Source organism: Chiroxiphia lanceolata, chromosome 31, assembly GCF_009829145.1.
Source record: "Chiroxiphia lanceolata isolate bChiLan1 chromosome 31, bChiLan1.pri, whole genome shotgun sequence".
In the NCBI taxonomy this organism is placed as follows: Eukaryota; Metazoa; Chordata; class Aves; order Passeriformes; family Pipridae; genus Chiroxiphia; species Chiroxiphia lanceolata.
Window position 1 is genome coordinate 619,634 of NC_045667.1, and position 17,339 is coordinate 636,972.

Genomic DNA, 17,339 nt, shown 5'->3' on the forward strand with positions numbered 1-17,339 from the left:
GGGAATCACAGAAACCCACGGGGACCCACAGGGAGATCCAAAGAGTCACAGGGACCCCCAGGACCTCCAGGGATGGGGACAGGGAGGGGGATGAAGGTGGGACAAGGGACAACAATAGAAAAAGGCCGAGAGGGACAGCGGGATGGGAGGGTTGCACAGGGATGTGGGGGGCTGGGGGTGAGCTGGGGGGGCTGGGAGGGGCCGAGGGGGATTTGGGGGCTGGGGGGGGCTGTACCCAGCATCCTTGGGGGATCCTATCCAGCATGTGGGGGTCGATACGGGTAACGGAGTCGATGGGGGGTTGTGAGGGGACAAGGGGGAAGCCGAGGGGCTGTGGGGGATTTTGGGGTGTCGGGGGGGCCCCTACACGCTGTCCTTGAGGATCTGGGAGTGGATGGCGGCGACGCCGTTGACGGCGTGGGAGCCCACGATGCACAGATGGGCCATGTTGATGCGTTTGACGGCACCTTCCTCCACCAGCGACATCCGGCGCAGGCGGTCGTGGTCCCCGGGGAACGAGGCGTAGACACGCTGGGGGGGCGACGGGGGGCACGGGGGGTTGGGGGGGACACTGGACTCCCAACTGGCCCCAACTGCCCCCCACTGCTGCCCCAGGGACACCTCAACCACCGAGGCACCCCCTTGCTCCCCACTGCCCCACAACTGCCCCCCAGGTGTCCCCCAGGTGCCCCCCAAGAGCCCAAAGGTTTGAGCTCCCCCTGCCCCCAGGTTCCCCTCCAAGGGCCCAGGTGTCCCCAGACCCGACTGCCCCCACCCCTCGCCCCCCCGTTGCCCCCCACGCACGTCGAGGAAGCGCTGGTTGATCTCGTAGATGAGCTGCAGGTGCCGCGGCAGCAGCGACTCCAGGAGATGGACCGGCCACCGCTCCAGGGCCTCGGGCAGCACCGTGTGGTTGGTGTAGGCACAGGTACGAACCGTGATGTTCCAGGCCTGGGGGGACCCACAGTGACCCACAGCCCCCCAAAACCTGCCCCACAGTCCCCCATGGCCCCCCAGCCCACGGCCCCGCTCCAGAGCCTCAGGCAGCACCGTGGGGTTCGTGTGGGTGTGAACTGTGATGTGCCGGGCCTGGGGGGATGTGGGGGGGGCACGGGGGGGACCCACAGCCCCCCACAGCCCCCAGAACACACCATCACCCCCCAGCACACACCATCACCCCCCACCTGGGAACAGAGGAGAGACCCACAGCCCCCCACAGCCCCCAGCACACACCATCACCTCCCACCCTGGGACACTCCTGGGGTCCCCCTGCCCCCCTTCCCTGGGGGAACACAGAGCCTGGGGGACCGACGGCCTTTGGGGACCCCCCACCAAGGGGTCTCGATGTCCCCCCCCCCGCCGGTGCCCCCCCCCCCACCTCATCCCAGCCCAGCCGCTCCTCGTCCACCAGGATCCGCATCAGCTCCGGGATGGCCAGGGACGGGTGGGTGTCGTTCAGCTGGATCGCGACCTGGGGGGGCACGGGGGGGTCACGGGGGGCTCAGGGCAGGTTTGGGGGTGCCCCGGAGGGGTTGGGGTTCACCTTGTCGGGGAAGGTCTCGAAGGACGTTCTCACGGGGTCACGGCTCCCGAATTTGGCGGATTTGAAGCGCCGAATGATGTCGTGGAGCGTCGCCGCCACCACGAAGTATTCCTGCTTCAGCCTCAGCTCCTTGCCCTCGAAAAACTGGGATAACCCCCCATAGCCCACCCATGAGACCCCCAAACTGCCCCCAGACCCTCCTGCATCAGCCTCAGCTCCTTGCCTTGAAAAACCGGGAGTATCCCCCCCATGAGACCCCTCATAGGGACCCCCAGGACCCCCCAAAGGCCTCCCCTCCATCCCCTTACATTATCATTGGGGTGCAGCATGCAGGAGATGTTCTCCACTAGGTTTGGGGGTACCCCCACTCCCCCGGGGGTCCCAGAGTCCCTCAGAAACCCTCAGGACCCCCAAGGAACCCCCCCAGTCCCCCCCCGGCCCCTCACGCTGTCATTGGGGTACAGCACACGGGAGATGTTCTCTGCCAGGTTTGGGGGTGTCCCTGACCCCCCTGGGGATCCCAGCCCACCCTCCAGCCCCCAAGCTCCTCCCCAGCCCCCCCCAGCTCCCCCCCAGCCCCTCACATTGTCGTTGGGGTACAGCACACGGGAGATGTTCTCTGCCAGGTTTGGGGGTGTCCCTGACCCCCCTGGGCATCCCAGCCTACCCCCCAGGCCCCCCCAGCCCCCCCCAGCTCCCCCCCAGCCCCTCACGTTGTCATTGGGGTACAGCACACGGGAGATGTTCTCTGCCAGGTTTCGATCCAGCACGGCCTGGACGTACCCCCCGACATTGACTGGGGAGACAGGGCATGTCAGGGGGGCCCCGAGGTTTGGGGGCCCCCAGGGGGTTTAGGAATGGGGGGGGGGGTTAGTGGGGAGCAAAGTGGGGTTTGAGGGTGGATCCCTACCCTGGAGGGGACATTTGGGGGTCTGGCAGACATTTGGGGGTGCAGGGAGGCCCTTGGGGGTGGCCCTGGGGTCCCCAGGGGGCCTGGGGGTGGTCAGTGGGGGTATTTGGGGTTTCAGGGGTGGGTTTGGGGTGTTTTGGGGCACTCACAGTCCTTGAGGTTGAAGTCGTTGGGAGCTCGGGCCGACCAGAGACGCAGAGTGTTGACGGTGTTGTTGCGGTACCCGGGCACGGGGGTGTCATAGGGCACAGCCAGCACCACCTGTGGGACAGACCGGTGTGCCAGGGCCCCCCAAACACACACAGACCCCCCCAAACACAGATAGACCCCCCAAACACACACAGACCCCCCCAAACACAGATAGACCCCCCAAACACACACAGACCCCCCCCAAACACAGATAGACCCCCCCAAACACACACAGACCCCCCCAAACACACACAGACCCCCCCAAACACAGACAGACCCCCCCAAACACACACAGCCCCCCCTGAAAGAGGGGACACCTCTGAGCTGCAGCACAGCCCCACCCTGCCCCCCTGCCTGGCCTGTGCTCCCCCCCCCCCCCGCCCCACACCTGTACCACACCTGTGCCCCTCACCTGCCTGTCCAGCCTCCTGGCCCCGCCCGGGCCGTGCTCCCCTCCATTCACACACCTGTATCACACCTTTAGCACACCTGTACCTCCCCTGTGCACACCTGTACCACACCTGTGCCCCTCACCTGCGTGTCCAGCCACCTGGCCCCGCCCGGGCCGTGCTCCACCCTCCCGTAGAACCTCACTGGGATCGTGTACTCGGGCCGTGCCTTCTCCCAGGGGTTCCCGTAGCGCAGCCAATCGTCGGCTTCCTCCACCTGGGGGGACCCCGAAACACCTGAGACCCCCAACCTCTCCCCGAGGACCCACCAGGGACCCCAAACCCCCCCCGGTCATTGGCCTCCCCAAAACCCCTGAGATACCCCCCCAGCAGCCCCCAGGAACTCACCAGGACCCCCAAAGCCCCCCAGCCCCCCCCGCCCCCCCCGCACCTGCCACCCCCCCGCAATTCGCTGGTTGAAGATCCCGAACTCGTAGCGGATCCCGTATCCGTAGGCAGCGAGTCCCAGGGTGGCCATGGAGTCCAGGAAACAGGCTGGGGGGCACAGGGGGGTCAGGGGTCACTGGGGGAGTCAGCGACATTGGGGGTCACTGGGGAGTCATTGGGGGTCACTGGGGGGTCAGGGACATTGGGTGTGGCAGGGAAGGTCATGGGGGTCCCAGGGTGGCCATGGAGTCCAGGAAACAGCCTGGGGGGGTCAGAGGGGTCATTTGGCATCACTGGGAAGGGTCCCGGGGGTCCCAGGGTGGCCTTGGAGTCCAGGAAACAGCCTGGGGGGCTCAGGAGGGTCATTCAGCATCACTGGGGGGGGGTCACGGGGGTCCCAGGGTGGCCTTGGAGTCCAGGAAACAGCCTGGGAGGGCAGTGAGGGACAGGAACATCCCAGGAACAGGGATTGGGACCATCATGGGGACAGGGGTGTCACCAAGGGGGGGACACTGGGGACATCTCAGTGACTGGGGGGGAGCAGGGAGATCTCAGGATTCAGGTGTCACTTAGGGGGGTACAGGGGGCACATCCCAGGGCCATCGTGGGGACCAGGGACATCACAGGGCCCCCCCAGCCCCCCAGGATCCCCCCAGGGCCTCCCCAGTCCTCCCCTATAATCCCCCCCACCTGCCAGCCGCCCCAGGCCGCCGTTCCCCAGCCCCGCGTCCTCCTCGATCTCCTGCAGCTCCTCCATGTCCAGCCCCAGCTGGGAGGGAACGAGGGGGGTCAGGGGCACCTCAAAATGCCCCCATGTCCCCTCTGTGTCCCGCTCCTCATCTCCCCCCACCCTCCTCATTTCCGCTGCTCGTCCCCTCTGTGCCCCCCATCCTCCCCAGCCCCTCCCATGTTCCCCCCAACCCCCGCTCGATCCCTCTGTGTCCCCCCCACGGTGTCCCCCCCATATTCCTCCATCCCCCCCATTCCCTCCCGCACCCCACAATCCCCCCCCGAATTCCCTCCCACGGTACCCCCAGGAACAGAACCTCACCGCAGTCACCGTGCAGCCCCCCGGCCCCCTCCCCAGGGTCCCTGGTCCCCTCCCCAGGGTCCCTGATCCCCTCCCCGGCCCCCCTGCTCCCCCTGCCCCACACCTGGTACAGCATCTCATCGCAGCCGCTCTGCAGCGCCAGGTTCACCATCGTGTTGGTCAGAGTGCGCCCCATGTAGAACTCCAGGGACAGGTAATAGATGCGCTGGGGGGACACGGGGAGGGCAGGGGGTCGCGGGGGGGTCACAGACTCCCCCCCGGCCCCGCGACACCCCCCCGCCCCGCCACCTCCCCCCCCCCGCTATCCGGTGTCGGGATTAAATGGCAGCCGCGGGTCAGTGGGAAAGGTCAAGATAAAATTAACTGGGCGGGGGGGGGGCAGTAGACCCAAAATGTACCCCGAAACCTGCACTCCCAAAGCTACAGCCCCTCCAGGCCTGAGAGCCCCCAGACCTGCTCCCCCAGACGTGCACACGCCCCCCTCACATACCCCCCCAACCTCCCCCCCAGGTCTGCTCCCCCCAGATTCTCAGTGCCTTGGGGTCCTTCTCATAGTAACACTGCTGCTACTCCCCCAAGGACCCCCCAGATCCTTCCAGAATCTCCTTTCCCCTCACTTTGGGGTCCTTCTCACAGTAGCACTGTTGCTACTCCCACAAGGACCCCCCCCGATCCTTCCAGGCCCCCCCGAACCTCTCTAGATCCCCCCAGGGCCTCCCTCTCCCCCACCTTGGGGTCCTTCTCACAGCAGCATTGCTGCCTGTGCAGCCCCCAGACCCTCCCAGGATGCCTCAGACTCCCCCCGACCTCCCCAGGACACCTCTTTGCCCCACCTTGGGGTCCTTCTCATCGTAGCACTCTCGGGTGCACAGTGCCCAGAGTCCTAAGACCTCCCTCAGAAGCCCCCCCAGTCCTGCAGAACCACCCAGGACCTCTCCAGACCTCCCCAGGACCCCCTTTTCCCCCTCCTTGGGGTCCTTCTCGTAGCAGCACTGCTGGGTGCACAGCCCTAGACGCCCCTCAGCCCCTCCGGAACCCCCCTTTCCCCCACCTTGGGGTCCTTCTCGTAGTAGTACTGCTGTGTCCGCAGCCAGCGCCCCACCAGGTGGTCGCGCACGGTGTGGGCCAGCGCAAAGTAGTAATCGCGCGCTGTCGCGACATTGCGATCCTTGACGAGGGTGAAGTGCAGGTGCCGGTTGAAGTTGCGCTTCAGCTCCGCCACGTTCTCGGCCCCCGCCAGCCCCCGCACGCTGATCTGCCGCCGCCGGTCCTCGTCGCTCATCGGTCGCGACATGACGACAGTGATGGGGGGGGGATGTCGCCGTGGAGTCGGAGGGGCTTTGAGGGGTCCCTGGGCGTCAGGGGCCGGGGGGCTCCGGGGCCTGCGGAGCTCGGGGTACCGGGATCGGGGGGCTCTGGGGAGGCTGCACCCGGTCCTGGGGGGCTCCGGGTTTGGGGGGCTCCGGGCTGGAGGCGGCGGCAGCGGCGCCCCCGCCGCTTTGAGCGCGCGGGTACTTCATTATTCATGAGGGGCGGGGCGGAGCTCTCAGGAGGCCACGCCCCCGACCCGCCGTGCAGCGGCCCCGCTCATTGGTTATTCATGAGGGGCGGGGCCCCAACACCGCCGCGTCCGGCAGCGCCCCCTGGCGGCCCCGCCCCATCCACGGTTCGTCATCATTCGCGGCGGCGGGTCGGACAGCGCCCCCTGGCGGCCGGGCCGGGTCCGAGACCCCCCGCGACCACCAGGACCCCCCAAACCCGCCCGCGGGGTCCGCAGTGTCCGGGGGAGTGTCCCGGGTGTCCGGGGCCGTCCCAAGTGTCCCGGTGAGTGTGCGCGTTTCCCCCACGGGGGGGTCCGCACCCGCTGCCCTCACCCCGCCCCCCAAAACCGCCCGGGGGGCGTCCCGCGGGTCTCAGGATCTGTGTGTGTTCGCGCCCCCGCCCCCGCCGCGGTAACCGGATCATCACCCCGAGGGTCGCGACATTCAACATCGGCGGTGACCGACACCTGACATTCGCGGTGACCCCGGTGGGTGAGTGACGGCCGCAGGGGGTGGGGGGGCTGCGACCCCCCCCCGGCCCCGGCTCGGGTTTCATGGGCACTGGGGGGGGGGCAAAACGAAACCCGACCCCGGTGCGGGGAAACGGGAGAGGGGGAGGACGCGAGACACGAAGTGAGGGGGGGCCCAGCTGGGGGGTCCCGCTCCTTTATTCATACACAAAAGAAAGCGTGGGAGGGTGAAGGGGGCGGCTCTACAGCGGGGCGATGGGGGGGCCCAGAACGAAGCGAGGGGGTGACACAGGTCAGGAGAACCCCGAGACTGGGGGGGGCTCAGGTGGGTGCCGCTGACCTCCCCACCATCAGCACCCAAGTTACAGCCCCTGCCCCCCACCCCCGCAGTTCAGGGCCCCCCTGATTTGGGGGTATTGGGTGGGGGTCAAACCAGTTCACAAGGTGGTCCCGGGGGGAGGTTCGGGGGGGCCACTTGGAACAGCCAATGAGGGGGACAGGCCTCCCCAAAATCAATCAGTTCATGGTGGGGGGCAGGGGGGCTCCCCACAATGGATCACTCTGGGGGTGCTCCCTATGGTCTTTTGGGGGGGCTGCCCACGGTGTTTTGGGGCCTCCCACCAATGGATCAGTCCGGGGGGGACTCCCCGCAGTGGATCAGTCCGGGGGGCTCCCGCAGCGGCCGAGTCCGAGGCTCAGTTCTGGGGGGGCGGCGGGGGGGGCGCGGGGGGCATGCCGAAGGGGGGCAGGGCGGGCACCCCCATGCCCATCATGGTGACGAAGTTAGAAGGGTCCATGGGGGGGGGCGGCGGGGGGGGGGGGGGCGCGTACATCAGGCCCCCGGAGCCAGGCGGCGGCGGGGGGGGCGGGGGGGCCCCGGGGGGCAGCGGGGGCTGCACCCCGGGGGGCAAAGGCACCATGGAGGGGCTGCCGGGGAGCGGGGGGGCCCCCGAAGAAGCCGCCCCCCCCCCCGCCGCACCCGCCCCCGCCTGCTGCTGCCAGGGCGGGAGGGAGGCGTTGCCAGCGCTCGTGGTGGTCGTCGTATCTGGGGGGGGGAAAGGGCTCGTTAGCACCGGTGCTAATTAGCGGGACCCCAGGAAGAGCAAAACCAACAAGTCTCCCCGCCCCCAGGGGAAGGGGAAATGACCCAAACCCGGGGAAAACGCCCCAAAACCCCTCGTGCCCTGCCCTCTCCCCCGGGGCCACCCTTCCCTCCCCACCCCACCCCGGAGCCCCCCAAAACCCTCAGGCCCCCCCTGAGCACTCACTTTGCTGCCAGGGCAAGGGGGTGCTGCTGCTGCTGGGGGGCGGCGGCGGCTGCTGCTGCCAGGGAGGGAGGGGGCCGGAGGGGGGGGGCGGCTGCCCACCGGGCGGGGGGGGCGGCGGGGGCAGCATACCCAGCGGCGGCGGCATCATACCTGGGGGGGCAGAAACGGGGGGCTCAGAGGGAGTTTGGGGGGCAGAGGAGGGTGGGCGGGGGGCTCGGGGGTTTAGGGGGTTCTCACCTTTTCCCTGGTGCAGGCGATAGACCCCAGAGCCCACCGGCGCATTTCCCAGGTACTGATCTTGAGGGAATGAGAGACCGTGGCCTTAGGGATGGGGGGGACCCCCCCCACCCCAAAAACACTCTTCCTAAAATTCCCCTCCCCCCCCGCCAAATGCTCCCTCCCTGAAAACCTCCCCAGGTTCGGGTCCTGCACCGTGAAACCACTGCCTGGGGAAATGCCCTTTTCACCTCCAAAATCGTCCCTCCCCCAGTTTCCAGCCCTCACCCCCAAATCCCCCCTCACCCCCTAAAAAGTCCTCCCCCCTCTCCAAAAGCTTCCCAGGTTGAAGATGAACAAACCCCACATCTGAGAGGTGCCCAAACTGCCTCCTTTTCACCCCTAAAATCCTCCCAGCTCCCCCTCAAAATCCCTACCCCCCCACTCCCAAAATCTCCCCCCAAATCCCCCAGCCCCTCCCAAATTCTCACACCCCCTCTTCAAGAACTTTCCAGCTCCCCACTCTGGGGGAACCGCTGTGCCATTGGGGGGGTGCCAAACCCCCCTTTTCACCCCAAAAAACCCTTTTCCATCCTTCCCCCCCACATTTGACCACCCAGCCCCCCCACTCCTCCCCCAAACCCCCCCAGCCAGGATCGTCCGTACCCATGTGGTGGGGGCCGGGGTGCCCAGGGGGGTGGGGGCCCCCCCCCATGGGGGGGTGGTGGGGCTGCATCCAGGGGGGAGGCCCGTTTGGGGTGTGCTGCAGTGGGTGCCCCCCATGCCCCCCCCCCATGCTGGCCATGGGGTGGGGGAAGCTGTGGGGGCCCCCTGGCCCCCCTGGTCCCCCATGCAGCCCATGGTAGGGGCGGTTCTCCGAGGGCGCCGAGCTCATCCAGGGGGGGCGGCTCTGTGGGAAAAGGGGGGGTCACACAAGGTCCGGGGGGGTCACAGGGGTCTGGAGGTCTGACAGTTCAGGGACTTTGGGGGGCTCGGAGGGGATGGAGTTCACCCAGGAGGGTGGCTCTGTGGGGGGAAAATGGGGGGTCCCAGGGGTCGGGGGGCTCTAAAGGGGCAGAGCTCATTTGGGGGAGGGTGGCTCTGTGCAGAGAAGGGGTCGGGGGATCAGGGAGTTTTGGGGGTCACTCACCGGGGGGGGCTGCCCCCCAGCCTGGCTGGCAGCACGGTGGCTGCTGGACAAGGGGCTGTGGTTGGGGGGGTTGAGGTGGCTCAGGGCTGTCAGGGGGGTTCGGGGGCAGGTTTGGGAGTTCAGGGGGGTCACTCACCGGGGGGGGCTGCCCCCCAGCCTGGCTGGCGGCGCGGTGGCTGCTGGACAAGGGGCTGTTGTTGTGGGCGGCGTTGGAGCTGACGGACACGGGGGCCTCGCCCAGCTCGGCCATGAGCGACAGGTACTCCTTGTCCATGCGCGCCTTGTCCTGCGCAGACTGCGGGTCCCCGGGCCTGCAACGGGGACAGGGACACCGGGGGGCTGCACCCCAAACCCCTCTGGCTCTGGGGAGATCTCAGCGGCACCGGAGCATCCCAAGGGATTTTGAGGGGGAGCTCGGGCAGGTAGGGAGGATCTCAAGCGGGTTTCAGGGGCTTGGCAGAATCCCAGGGGGTTTGAGGGTGGATCTCAGGGGTTCTGCGGAGGATTTGGGGAGAGCTTGAGATATTCAGGAAAGCTTGGGATTTGGGAAGTGTTTGGGGGGGGTCTCAGGAGATTTAGGGAGCATTTGCAGAGAATTCAGGTGGTCTGGGGGGATTTCAGGCGAGTCAAAGAGGATCTCAAGGGCTTTAGGACGATCTCGGGGGGGCTAGTGGTTTTGGGGGGTCTCAGCAGGGTTTGGGAGATCTGAGGGTTTACTTCGGGGTCACCTGGCAAACTTGCAGTCAGAGGCGATGTGCCCAGCGCCGCCGCACTTGGTGCACACGGTGGTGTTGGTGATGCTGCGGGTCTCGGTGCTCTGCCACGGCCGCAGGATTCTGCAGGGCACAGGGAGGTCACGTGGGGGCTCGGGGGGTTATTTGGGGTGAACTGGGGGCGTGGGGCTCCCCTGACCTGTTGTCGTCCTCCCGCAGGGTCCCGTTGAGCCGCGCCAGCTCCCTCAGCTGCATCTTGCGCAGGTCGTTCTGGTCCTCGGGGGTCTCGATGCCCTGCTTCAGGATGTTCCGGATCTGGGGGCACAGGGAGTGTCAGGGGGGGTCTGCACTGCCGGGGGCCCCCCCCAGCCCCCCCGGGACACCCACGGACCTGCTCCACAGCCTTCTTGACGTTCTCCATGGTGTTGGCAGTGACCAGGGCGTGCAGGGGCTCGTCCTCGCCCGGCAGCATCTGCCCGTCCTTGCGGCCCACCTTGCCCTCCTTCACCGAGCCCTTGCCCCGGATCATGATCTTGGCATTGCACTCCTTCTCGATGTTCTTCAGCGTGTTCCCCCTGGCAGTCGGGCACCCAGGACAGGGGGGTCACATATGGACTCAGGGGGACACCCCACGGGTCCCCCCACACCGGGACGCTGCAGCCCCTGCCCTGGATCACGACTTTGGCATTATACTCCATGTTCTTCAGCGTGTTCCCCCTGGGAACGGGGGATCCCAAAATGGGGGGATGGAGCCCACAGGCCCATTGGGGCCCCCCCACCGGGGGACGGTGCAGACCCAGCAGCACATGGCTCATTAGGAGCTCAAGCTCATTAAGAACACAGGGGATCATTATGCACCCTGCAAGTTATTTAGGGTGAGGAACGGGGCACAACCCAGGAAGGGGGAGGGGAAGGGGGTCACCCAGTTGGATTGGGGAGGCACCTCACAAACCCTCAGGGGCACTAACATCAGGACCCCACAGCTGACAAGATGGGGACCCAGCAGCACCCCAGTGTCATTAGGAGCTCCCCAAATTTCTGAGGTGAAGCCCACTCCTCTCCAGTCTCACAGTCCCCCCAACCCCCTGAGTTTCGGGGTGCCCACCTGGGCCCGATGAGGAGCCCCACGAAGTTGATCTCGGGGTACTCGTCCTGCGGGATCATCACCTTGTCGCTCACTCGTGTCGCCGGCGGCCTGGGGGGGTGAAAGGTGGGGGGTCAGCCCCTCAGGGGAGCCCCAAACCAGGCAGAATCAGCCCCAAATCGGGGTGGGGGGGCCCCCCCTCACTTGTAGTCAGCCGGGGGCTTGAAGTCGGGGTTCAGGGCCACCATCTCGGTGATGAGGTTGTGCCGCTCCTCCTCCAGCTTCTTGCGCGTGCGGAACTCGCGCGTGTTCAGGCGCTTCCCCTCGCTGTTGTAGATGGGCTCCGGGGAGGGGGACCTGCCCGGGGGGTGGGGGGGTCACCGGAGTGCCCTGACACCCCCCAGAGGGGGCTGTGCCCCAAAGCCTCCCCAAAGCCTCCCCAGCCCCCCGGGTGCGGGGCCCTTCCCGGCCCTCCCTGTTGTCAACGGGTCCTGGGGAGGGGGACCTGGGGGGCCGGGGGGGTGTCACCAGGACCAGCACCCCTCCAGGGTGAGGGGGCTGCGTCCCTGACCCCCCAAATCACCACAACCCCCACACTGCCCCCCTCTGCCACAACCCGCGGCGGGGGCTGCCCCCTCCCACCCCCAGGAGGGGCTTAATTGGGAGGGGACATTAATTAGTGCCCACTAAAGGCCAGAAGAGCCCCCCTCCCGTAAAATCAGCTGCTCTTGTCCCTCTCTGCCCGTTTCTCTCCAGTTTGGGCCCATTTTCCCTCGCTTGTTCGGGGTTTGGCCCCTTTCTCCCTGGCTTTGTCCATTTCTCCCTGCTTTTGCCCCGTTTCTGCTCCTTTTTTCCCTGGTTTTGTCATTTTTGCCCGTTTCTCCCCAGCTTTGCCCGTTTCCCCAGTTTCAAGGAGGAAAAGGTCCCTGTCTGGGGGGGCCGCGCGGCTTTGGCAGCCCCGGAGGGAAGAGTCAAGGTCGCTTGAGCTGAGCCGTGTCGGGGTGAGAAAATCAGATTATGATTAAAAATCAGAATTATCAGCGAGGAAGGAAAAAAAAGAGTCAGAATCGCTCGGGTTTGGTTAAATCGGCCCTTGGCTCCCCTCCCCCCAAAATAGCGAATTTTGGCAGCGGCTGCAAGAAGGGAAGAGATTAAGGCGGATCCTCCAAAAACAGCCGGCGCGGGCGACAGTCGAACCTGCCCCCGTTTTGGGGGGAAAAAGCGACTTTTCGGGGTTGGCAGCAGCCGGGTCCTCGGTGGAACTGCGACGTCACTGTCCCCGCTCGTGATTAATCGTTAATTCATTAATTAATCCCCCCCCCAGCGCTAACGACGCCGCAGCGCGGAGCGGCCTCGGCCCGGGCGCTGCAGGAGCAAGGCTGGGTTAGCGCGGGGCCTGCGCCCCCAAACCTGGGACACCCCCAAAACCTGGAGGTGCGGGGTGACCCCCAAAACCTGGGGGGCCGGAGGGTGTCCCCCCCATGCCGGGACCCAGGAGGGCCCCCCCGGCCACCACAGGGCGAGGGACCCCCGTGAGGTGAGGGATCCCTGAGGACACAGGGACTGCCCCAGGACTGGGGACCCCTGTAGGGCGAGGGACCCCCACGGAGCTGGGGACCCCATGGGGTGGAGGGACCCCCATAAGGTGAGGGATCCCTGAGGACACAGAGAACCCCCCAGGGTTGGGGACCCCCTCAGAGTAGGGATCTCCTGAGGGGCGAGGGACCCCTGTGGGTTGGAGGGCCCCCCGTCCTGGCCTTCCACAGAAAAATGGGACCAAAACAGGTGGAAAAGATGAAAGGGGGGTTGGGGCTGGAATTTGGCCCTTTTTGGGGGGCTGATGGCAGCTCTGCCCCCCCTCAAGCCGAATTAGAGAAAAAGAAGGGGAAGGGGGGATAAAAGGGGGTGAAAAGGGGGTGAAAAGGGGGTGAAAGGAGGTGCAGTGGGGCCGGGGGGAGCAGAGGAGCCGGGGCCTCGTTCAGCCACCAGAGCTCGTTAATCTGCCACCGTGGGTCGTTAATCCACGGCTAACAAGGGCCAGGCCAGGGTCAGTGGGGCACAGAGAGCACCCCAAACCCGGGGGAAGGGCCCCAAAGCGGGGGGGTCCCCGGATCAGTGCGGGGTACAGAGCAGCACCCCAACACGGGGGGGGCAGCGGGGGGAGGTCCCATCCTGCCCGGGGGGTTCGGGGGGCCCAGGTCTCCCGTGCACAGTTTGCGGGTCACTGAGGGGGTGCCCAGGTCTCGGGGGGAGCCCGGGGGGGTCTCAGGTGTCCCGGGGGTGCCCGGGGGGGCAGGGGGGGGAGGTCCCGACCTGTCCTCGGGGTTAGGGGGGATGCCCAGGTCTCCCGTGCGCAGTTTGCGGGTCAGGTCTTCGATCTGCAGTTGCACTGGAAGGAACCCGGTCCCGGAGAGGTGAGAGAGACACAGTTACAAAACACCCACATTTCGCCCCAAAACAACATTCCTCCCCCACATCCTGCCCCAGCCCAGCTCGGCCGGGCTAAAACTCCACTGTCTACCTACACCGGCTCCGTGGCACCAAAAACAGGCATTACTGCCCTAAAACCAAACGTTATGGTGAGAAAAAACCAGGGGTTATCACCTAAAATTGACATTATTAGCAGAAAAATAGGCCTTCTTATCAATAACAGCAGGTTATTACCCAAAAAGCACATTATTCCCCCAAAAAAGCACATCATTACCAAAAAAAAAGCAGGTTATTACCAAGAAAAAAATCATATTACCAAAAAATTCACATTATTACCCAAAAAAGCACATTATTACCAAACCTCCTAGCATTATTATGGAAAAGCTAGAAATTGTTATCATAAAACCAGACATTATTACCTAAAACAGAAGATTATCAGTCAAAAAAAGACATTATTTCCTAAAATACCATACTGTTACCTAAAAAGCGAGATTATTACTTAAAAAGGTAAACGTTATCACCTAAAACCACAGTTTTATCTAAATGAACCAGAATTTTACCTAAAAACAGGACACTGCTAAAAAATCAGACATTATTACCTAAAAGAACCACGTTACCCAAAAGACAAAATTACTAAAAAAAGCAACTGTTATTACCTAGAACAGGAAATTACATTAAACACAGACATCATTATCTAAAATACCTCATTGTATCAGAAGCACATGTTACCAAAAGAACACTGCCCCCTTAAAACACACAGGACACCCAAACAGCACGTTACTATCAAATACCGAGCACTGACAACCAAAATAAAGAGATTATTGCATTAAAATGACACATTATTGCCTAAAACTGCACATTGTTCTCTAAAACTGCAGGTTTCAGCCTAATCCATCCCCCACCCCCAGAGGTCACTTCTGTTGGTAACTGGGGAGGAATTTGGGGGCAGCCTGGGGGGTCACACAGTGGTCACCGTCCCCCAGGGTCCAATTTGGGCCCAAACTCCTGAATTTTGGCCAAGGCTGGTGGCTGAGAGACACCAAAGTGACCCCCAGGGGACAGTGGGGGCTGTGCCCTCCCATTGCCCCCAGCCCCAATCAGGGGGTTCTGACCCCAAATCTGGGGGAGGGGGGAGGTTATGACTCCAAACCCCCGGGGATTCCAACCCCAAATCCTCAGGGTTCTGACCCCAACTCCCCACGTTTTAACCCCAAATTTGGGGGTGTTACCGATGCAGGCATGGGAGTTCTAATGCCAGATCCTGGAGTTCTAACTCCAAATCTCGAGGGGGGTTCTGCCTCCAAACCCTGGCAGGTTCCTCCCGATTTGCCCCCAGACCGTCACCGAGGTGGGGGTGCAGCCTCGGCAGAAGGGTCTGATCCCAAACCTCGGGTTTTGACCCCAATCCCGGGGGGGTTCTGACCCCAAATCCCGGGGATTGTGACCCCCAAAGCCCCCGTTTTTCCCCCAAACCGTTACCGATGTAGGCGCGTTCCTGCTCCCGCGTCAGCCCGGGCGGGATCACCGTGGGCATCCCCGGGATCACCGTCTTCTGGTCCAGCGAGTCCTGGTTCCAGCGGCTGCGCTTCCGCTTCCGCGGGAAATCTGGGGGGAAACCAAGGGATGGGGGCAAATCCGGCACTGGGGGGGGACAAACCCCGACACCCGGGGGGGGGAGCACACACACAAATCCCGGCACCAGGAGGGCGCGGGCGGACACGGGGACGAGAGGAGGACAACGGGAGAACCTCCGTCCCCGGCTGGGGTTTAGGGGGGTCGCTCTGTCCCCGTGGGATGTTTTGGAGGGGTCGCTCCACCCTCGCCGTGTGTTTGGGGTCCCGTTTCAAAGACTCCCCCCTCTCCCTCCTGCCCCCGCCGGGCTCCATCTTGGCCGCGCATGTCACGACACGTGTCGCGGCCGGCGGGGGGAGCGAGGGGGGGGCGGAAGCAACGGGACTCCCCCGAACGGGGAGGTTATAGCCCAGAGACCCCCCTAAACGGAGAGATCAAAGCCCGGGAAGCCCGAAACCGGGATGGTTTACAGACCGGGGACCTCCAGAGGGGAGGAGTTAAAGGCCAGGGACCCCCAAACCAGGGGGGTTACAGCCCGGGGGACCCCCTCAGAGACGGAGTAAAGACCGGGAACCCGCACAGCGGCGGGGTTACAGTTCGGGGACGCCCCCACACCTCCCCCCGACTGCGCTTCTCCTCCGGGGTCTCACGCCGCCCCCCTCCTCGCCCCCCCCGCGCCCCCTTCCCGGGCCGTACCTGCCCTCCGGGGCTTGTGCGCGGCTCCCGCACGCCCTCCCGCATCTCCCGGCCCGGCCCCCGCGCCCCCCGCACCCTCCTCGGGCCGCGGCGGCTGCGGGGCCCCCGCGGGCTGGGGGGGTGCGGCGGGGGCGGCCGGCGGGGCCCCCGCGGGGGCCGCGGGCGGGTCGTGGCCCGGCGGCGGCGACGGGAAGCGGAACTGGCCATAGGCGGCGGCGGGCGGCGGCTGCGGGGCCGCGGGGCCGCCCGCGGGCTGCGGGGTCGCGGGGCCGCCCGGGGCCTGCGCGGGCGGCGGCGGCGGCGGCGGCGGCTGCGCCGGCGGCTGCGGCTGCGGGGGCGGCGGCGGCGGTGGGGGCGGTGGCGGCGGCGGCGGCAGCGCCGCGAAGGGGAAAGCGGCGGCGGCCATGGGGGCGCGGGGCGCGGCGGGACCGGGAGCTGGGCCGGGCTGGGCCGCGCTCGCCCCGGTCGCCATAGAGCGGCCCCCGCGCGGCCTTCGCGAACCTTCCACGCCGCCGCGCCGCACGCGCCGCGCTGATTGGCCGAGCCGCGCGTCGCTCAAGTGCCGCGCGCGCCGCGGTTGGCCAATGGTGCTATCTGTCAGCGCAGCCCGCACGAGGATTGGCTAGTAGGCGGGATAAGGGGCGAGGACCGGCCCTCGAGCGGCCGTGGCTGGGATTGGCCAGCGGGGACGTCACTCACAGAGAGCGCGGGGATGGGGAGGGCGCGGGGCGAGCGCCGATTGGGCGGTGCGGCGGAGGGCAGAGCCAAACGCAAAAGCTCCGTCGCCACTGGCTGCGCGCAGCCCCGCCCCGCGCCCCCGGGTGGGGGCGGTGGGAGACCCCGTGCCGGGCAGCGGTGACGTGCGCACCTACCTGCGCCCTCATTGGGCGATCGCCCGAACGCACCTGATTGGCTGCCCCGCTGTCGCTCAGGGAACGTGTACGCTGATTGGCAGAGACAGCGGTGGGAGGCGGGCGGTCGCACGTCCCGCCGAAACCTCGCCCGAAGCATCGCGGGAGTTTGGCCGAGAACTCACCCCGCCCGCGCGGGGGCTCACGGGAACCGCCCCCAAACCCCCCCCCGCCCCCGAACGGGGTTCTGACCCCCAAAGAACGGGGTTCTGACCCCCAAAGAACGAGGCGCTCGGTACAAACAGACACTCTTTATTGTTTGGGGGGGGGATACCTCCCCCCATCAGAGGTCTCAGACCCCTCCCGGGTTCTTCCCCGCGTCCCCCCCCCCCCGAGTCCCCTTCCCTGAGTCCTCCAAATCCGGGACGCCTCAAAAGCCTCGCGTTGAGCTCTGAGCCCCTCAGTGCTTTGCCCGAGCCCCCCCGCCGCACCCAAGGCTCCGCAGAGCCCCTCGAGCCCCCCCGCACCCCAACCACCCCAACTCCTCCACCCCCAGTCCACCCTTCTGTCCTCACTGCACTCTCAACCCCCCGGTTCCCATTTCAGGGGGCTCAGACCCCTGGCAGGCTCCTCAGGAGGGGCAGGACCTTTAACCTTAACCCTAACCCGGACCCCAAATCCTTCACCCCGGCCCAGCCGGGGGGTCCCCACTGACCCCACCTCCCCCATGACCCCCCCCCTGCTCCTCCCTTCCACCTCCAGCCCATCGTAACCCCAAAGTCCGCAGCCTCGGTTCTGGGGGGCTCAGGAGAGAAGGCA

General features: G+C 66.0%; 2 protein-coding genes across 4 annotated transcripts; both read right to left on the bottom strand.

Moving 5' to 3' along the window:
* Positions 1 to 344: 344 nt before the first annotated feature.
* Positions 345 to 5,905, bottom strand: LOC116800149 (glycogen phosphorylase, muscle form). Its single transcript, XM_032713761.1, has 11 exons — positions 5,581 to 5,905; positions 4,633 to 4,734; positions 4,169 to 4,247; positions 3,483 to 3,586; positions 3,177 to 3,308; positions 2,603 to 2,714; positions 2,257 to 2,339; positions 1,544 to 1,687; positions 1,379 to 1,471; positions 805 to 951; positions 345 to 531 (listed from the first exon to the last, which is right to left on the bottom strand). The coding sequence occupies exons 1-11, from the start codon at positions 5,821 to 5,823 to the stop codon at positions 364 to 366; spliced, it is 1,407 nt and encodes a 468-aa protein (XP_032569652.1). The 5' UTR covers positions 5,824 to 5,905; the 3' UTR covers positions 345 to 363.
* A 798-nt stretch (positions 5,906 to 6,703) lies between these two features.
* On the bottom strand, positions 6,704 to 15,763 carry SF1 (splicing factor 1). Of its 3 annotated transcripts, none has more exons than XM_032713757.1 (13): positions 15,670 to 15,763; positions 14,881 to 15,006; positions 13,285 to 13,360; positions 11,176 to 11,328; positions 10,993 to 11,082; positions 10,279 to 10,462; positions 10,087 to 10,202; positions 9,903 to 10,010; positions 9,311 to 9,485; positions 8,691 to 8,934; positions 8,046 to 8,105; positions 7,809 to 7,958; positions 6,704 to 7,585 (listed from the first exon to the last, which is right to left on the bottom strand). In XM_032713757.1, the coding sequence occupies exons 2-13, from the start codon at positions 14,933 to 14,935 to the stop codon at positions 7,236 to 7,238; spliced, it is 1,761 nt and encodes a 586-aa protein (XP_032569648.1). In that variant the 5' UTR covers positions 14,936 to 15,006; positions 15,670 to 15,763; the 3' UTR covers positions 6,704 to 7,235. The 3 variants fall into 3 exon arrangements, with proteins under 3 accessions (XP_032569648.1, XP_032569647.1, XP_032569646.1); XM_032713755.1 differs by having other exon boundaries at positions 7,220 to 7,585; positions 8,046 to 8,100; positions 15,670 to 15,760; XM_032713756.1 differs by lacking the exons at positions 13,285 to 13,360; positions 15,670 to 15,763 and having other exon boundaries at positions 14,881 to 14,980.
* Between the last annotated feature and the right edge of the window lie 1,576 nt (positions 15,764 to 17,339).

What these genes read in the sequence shown, in the direction of transcription:
- SF1 (XM_032713757.1), bottom strand. Translation starts at nt 14,935, where the DNA reads ATGCCCACGGTGATCCCGCCCGGGCTGACGCGGGAGCAGGAACGCGCC. An exon ending in GGGCTCCTCATCGGGCCCAG is followed by an intron (nt 10,463 to 10,992) that starts GTGGGCACCCCG and finishes CCCGACTGCCAG; the next exon opens with GGGGAACACGCTGAAGAACA. An exon ending in TCTGACTGCAAGTTTGCCAG is followed by an intron (nt 9,486 to 9,902) that starts GTGACCCCGAAG and finishes TCCCCGTTGCAG; the next exon opens with GCCCGGGGACCCGCAGTCTG.
- LOC116800149 (XM_032713761.1), bottom strand. Translation starts at nt 5,823, where the DNA reads ATGTCGCGACCGATGAGCGACGAGGACCGGCGGCGGCAGATCAGCGTG. An exon ending in CGGCCTGGGGCGGCTGGCAG is followed by an intron (nt 3,587 to 4,168) that starts GTGGGGGGGATT and finishes TGTGCCCCCCAG; the next exon opens with CCTGTTTCCTGGACTCCATG. An exon ending in TCGAGACCTTCCCCGACAAG is followed by an intron (nt 1,472 to 1,543) that starts GTGAACCCCAAC and finishes GTGCCCCCCCAG; the next exon opens with GTCGCGATCCAGCTGAACGA.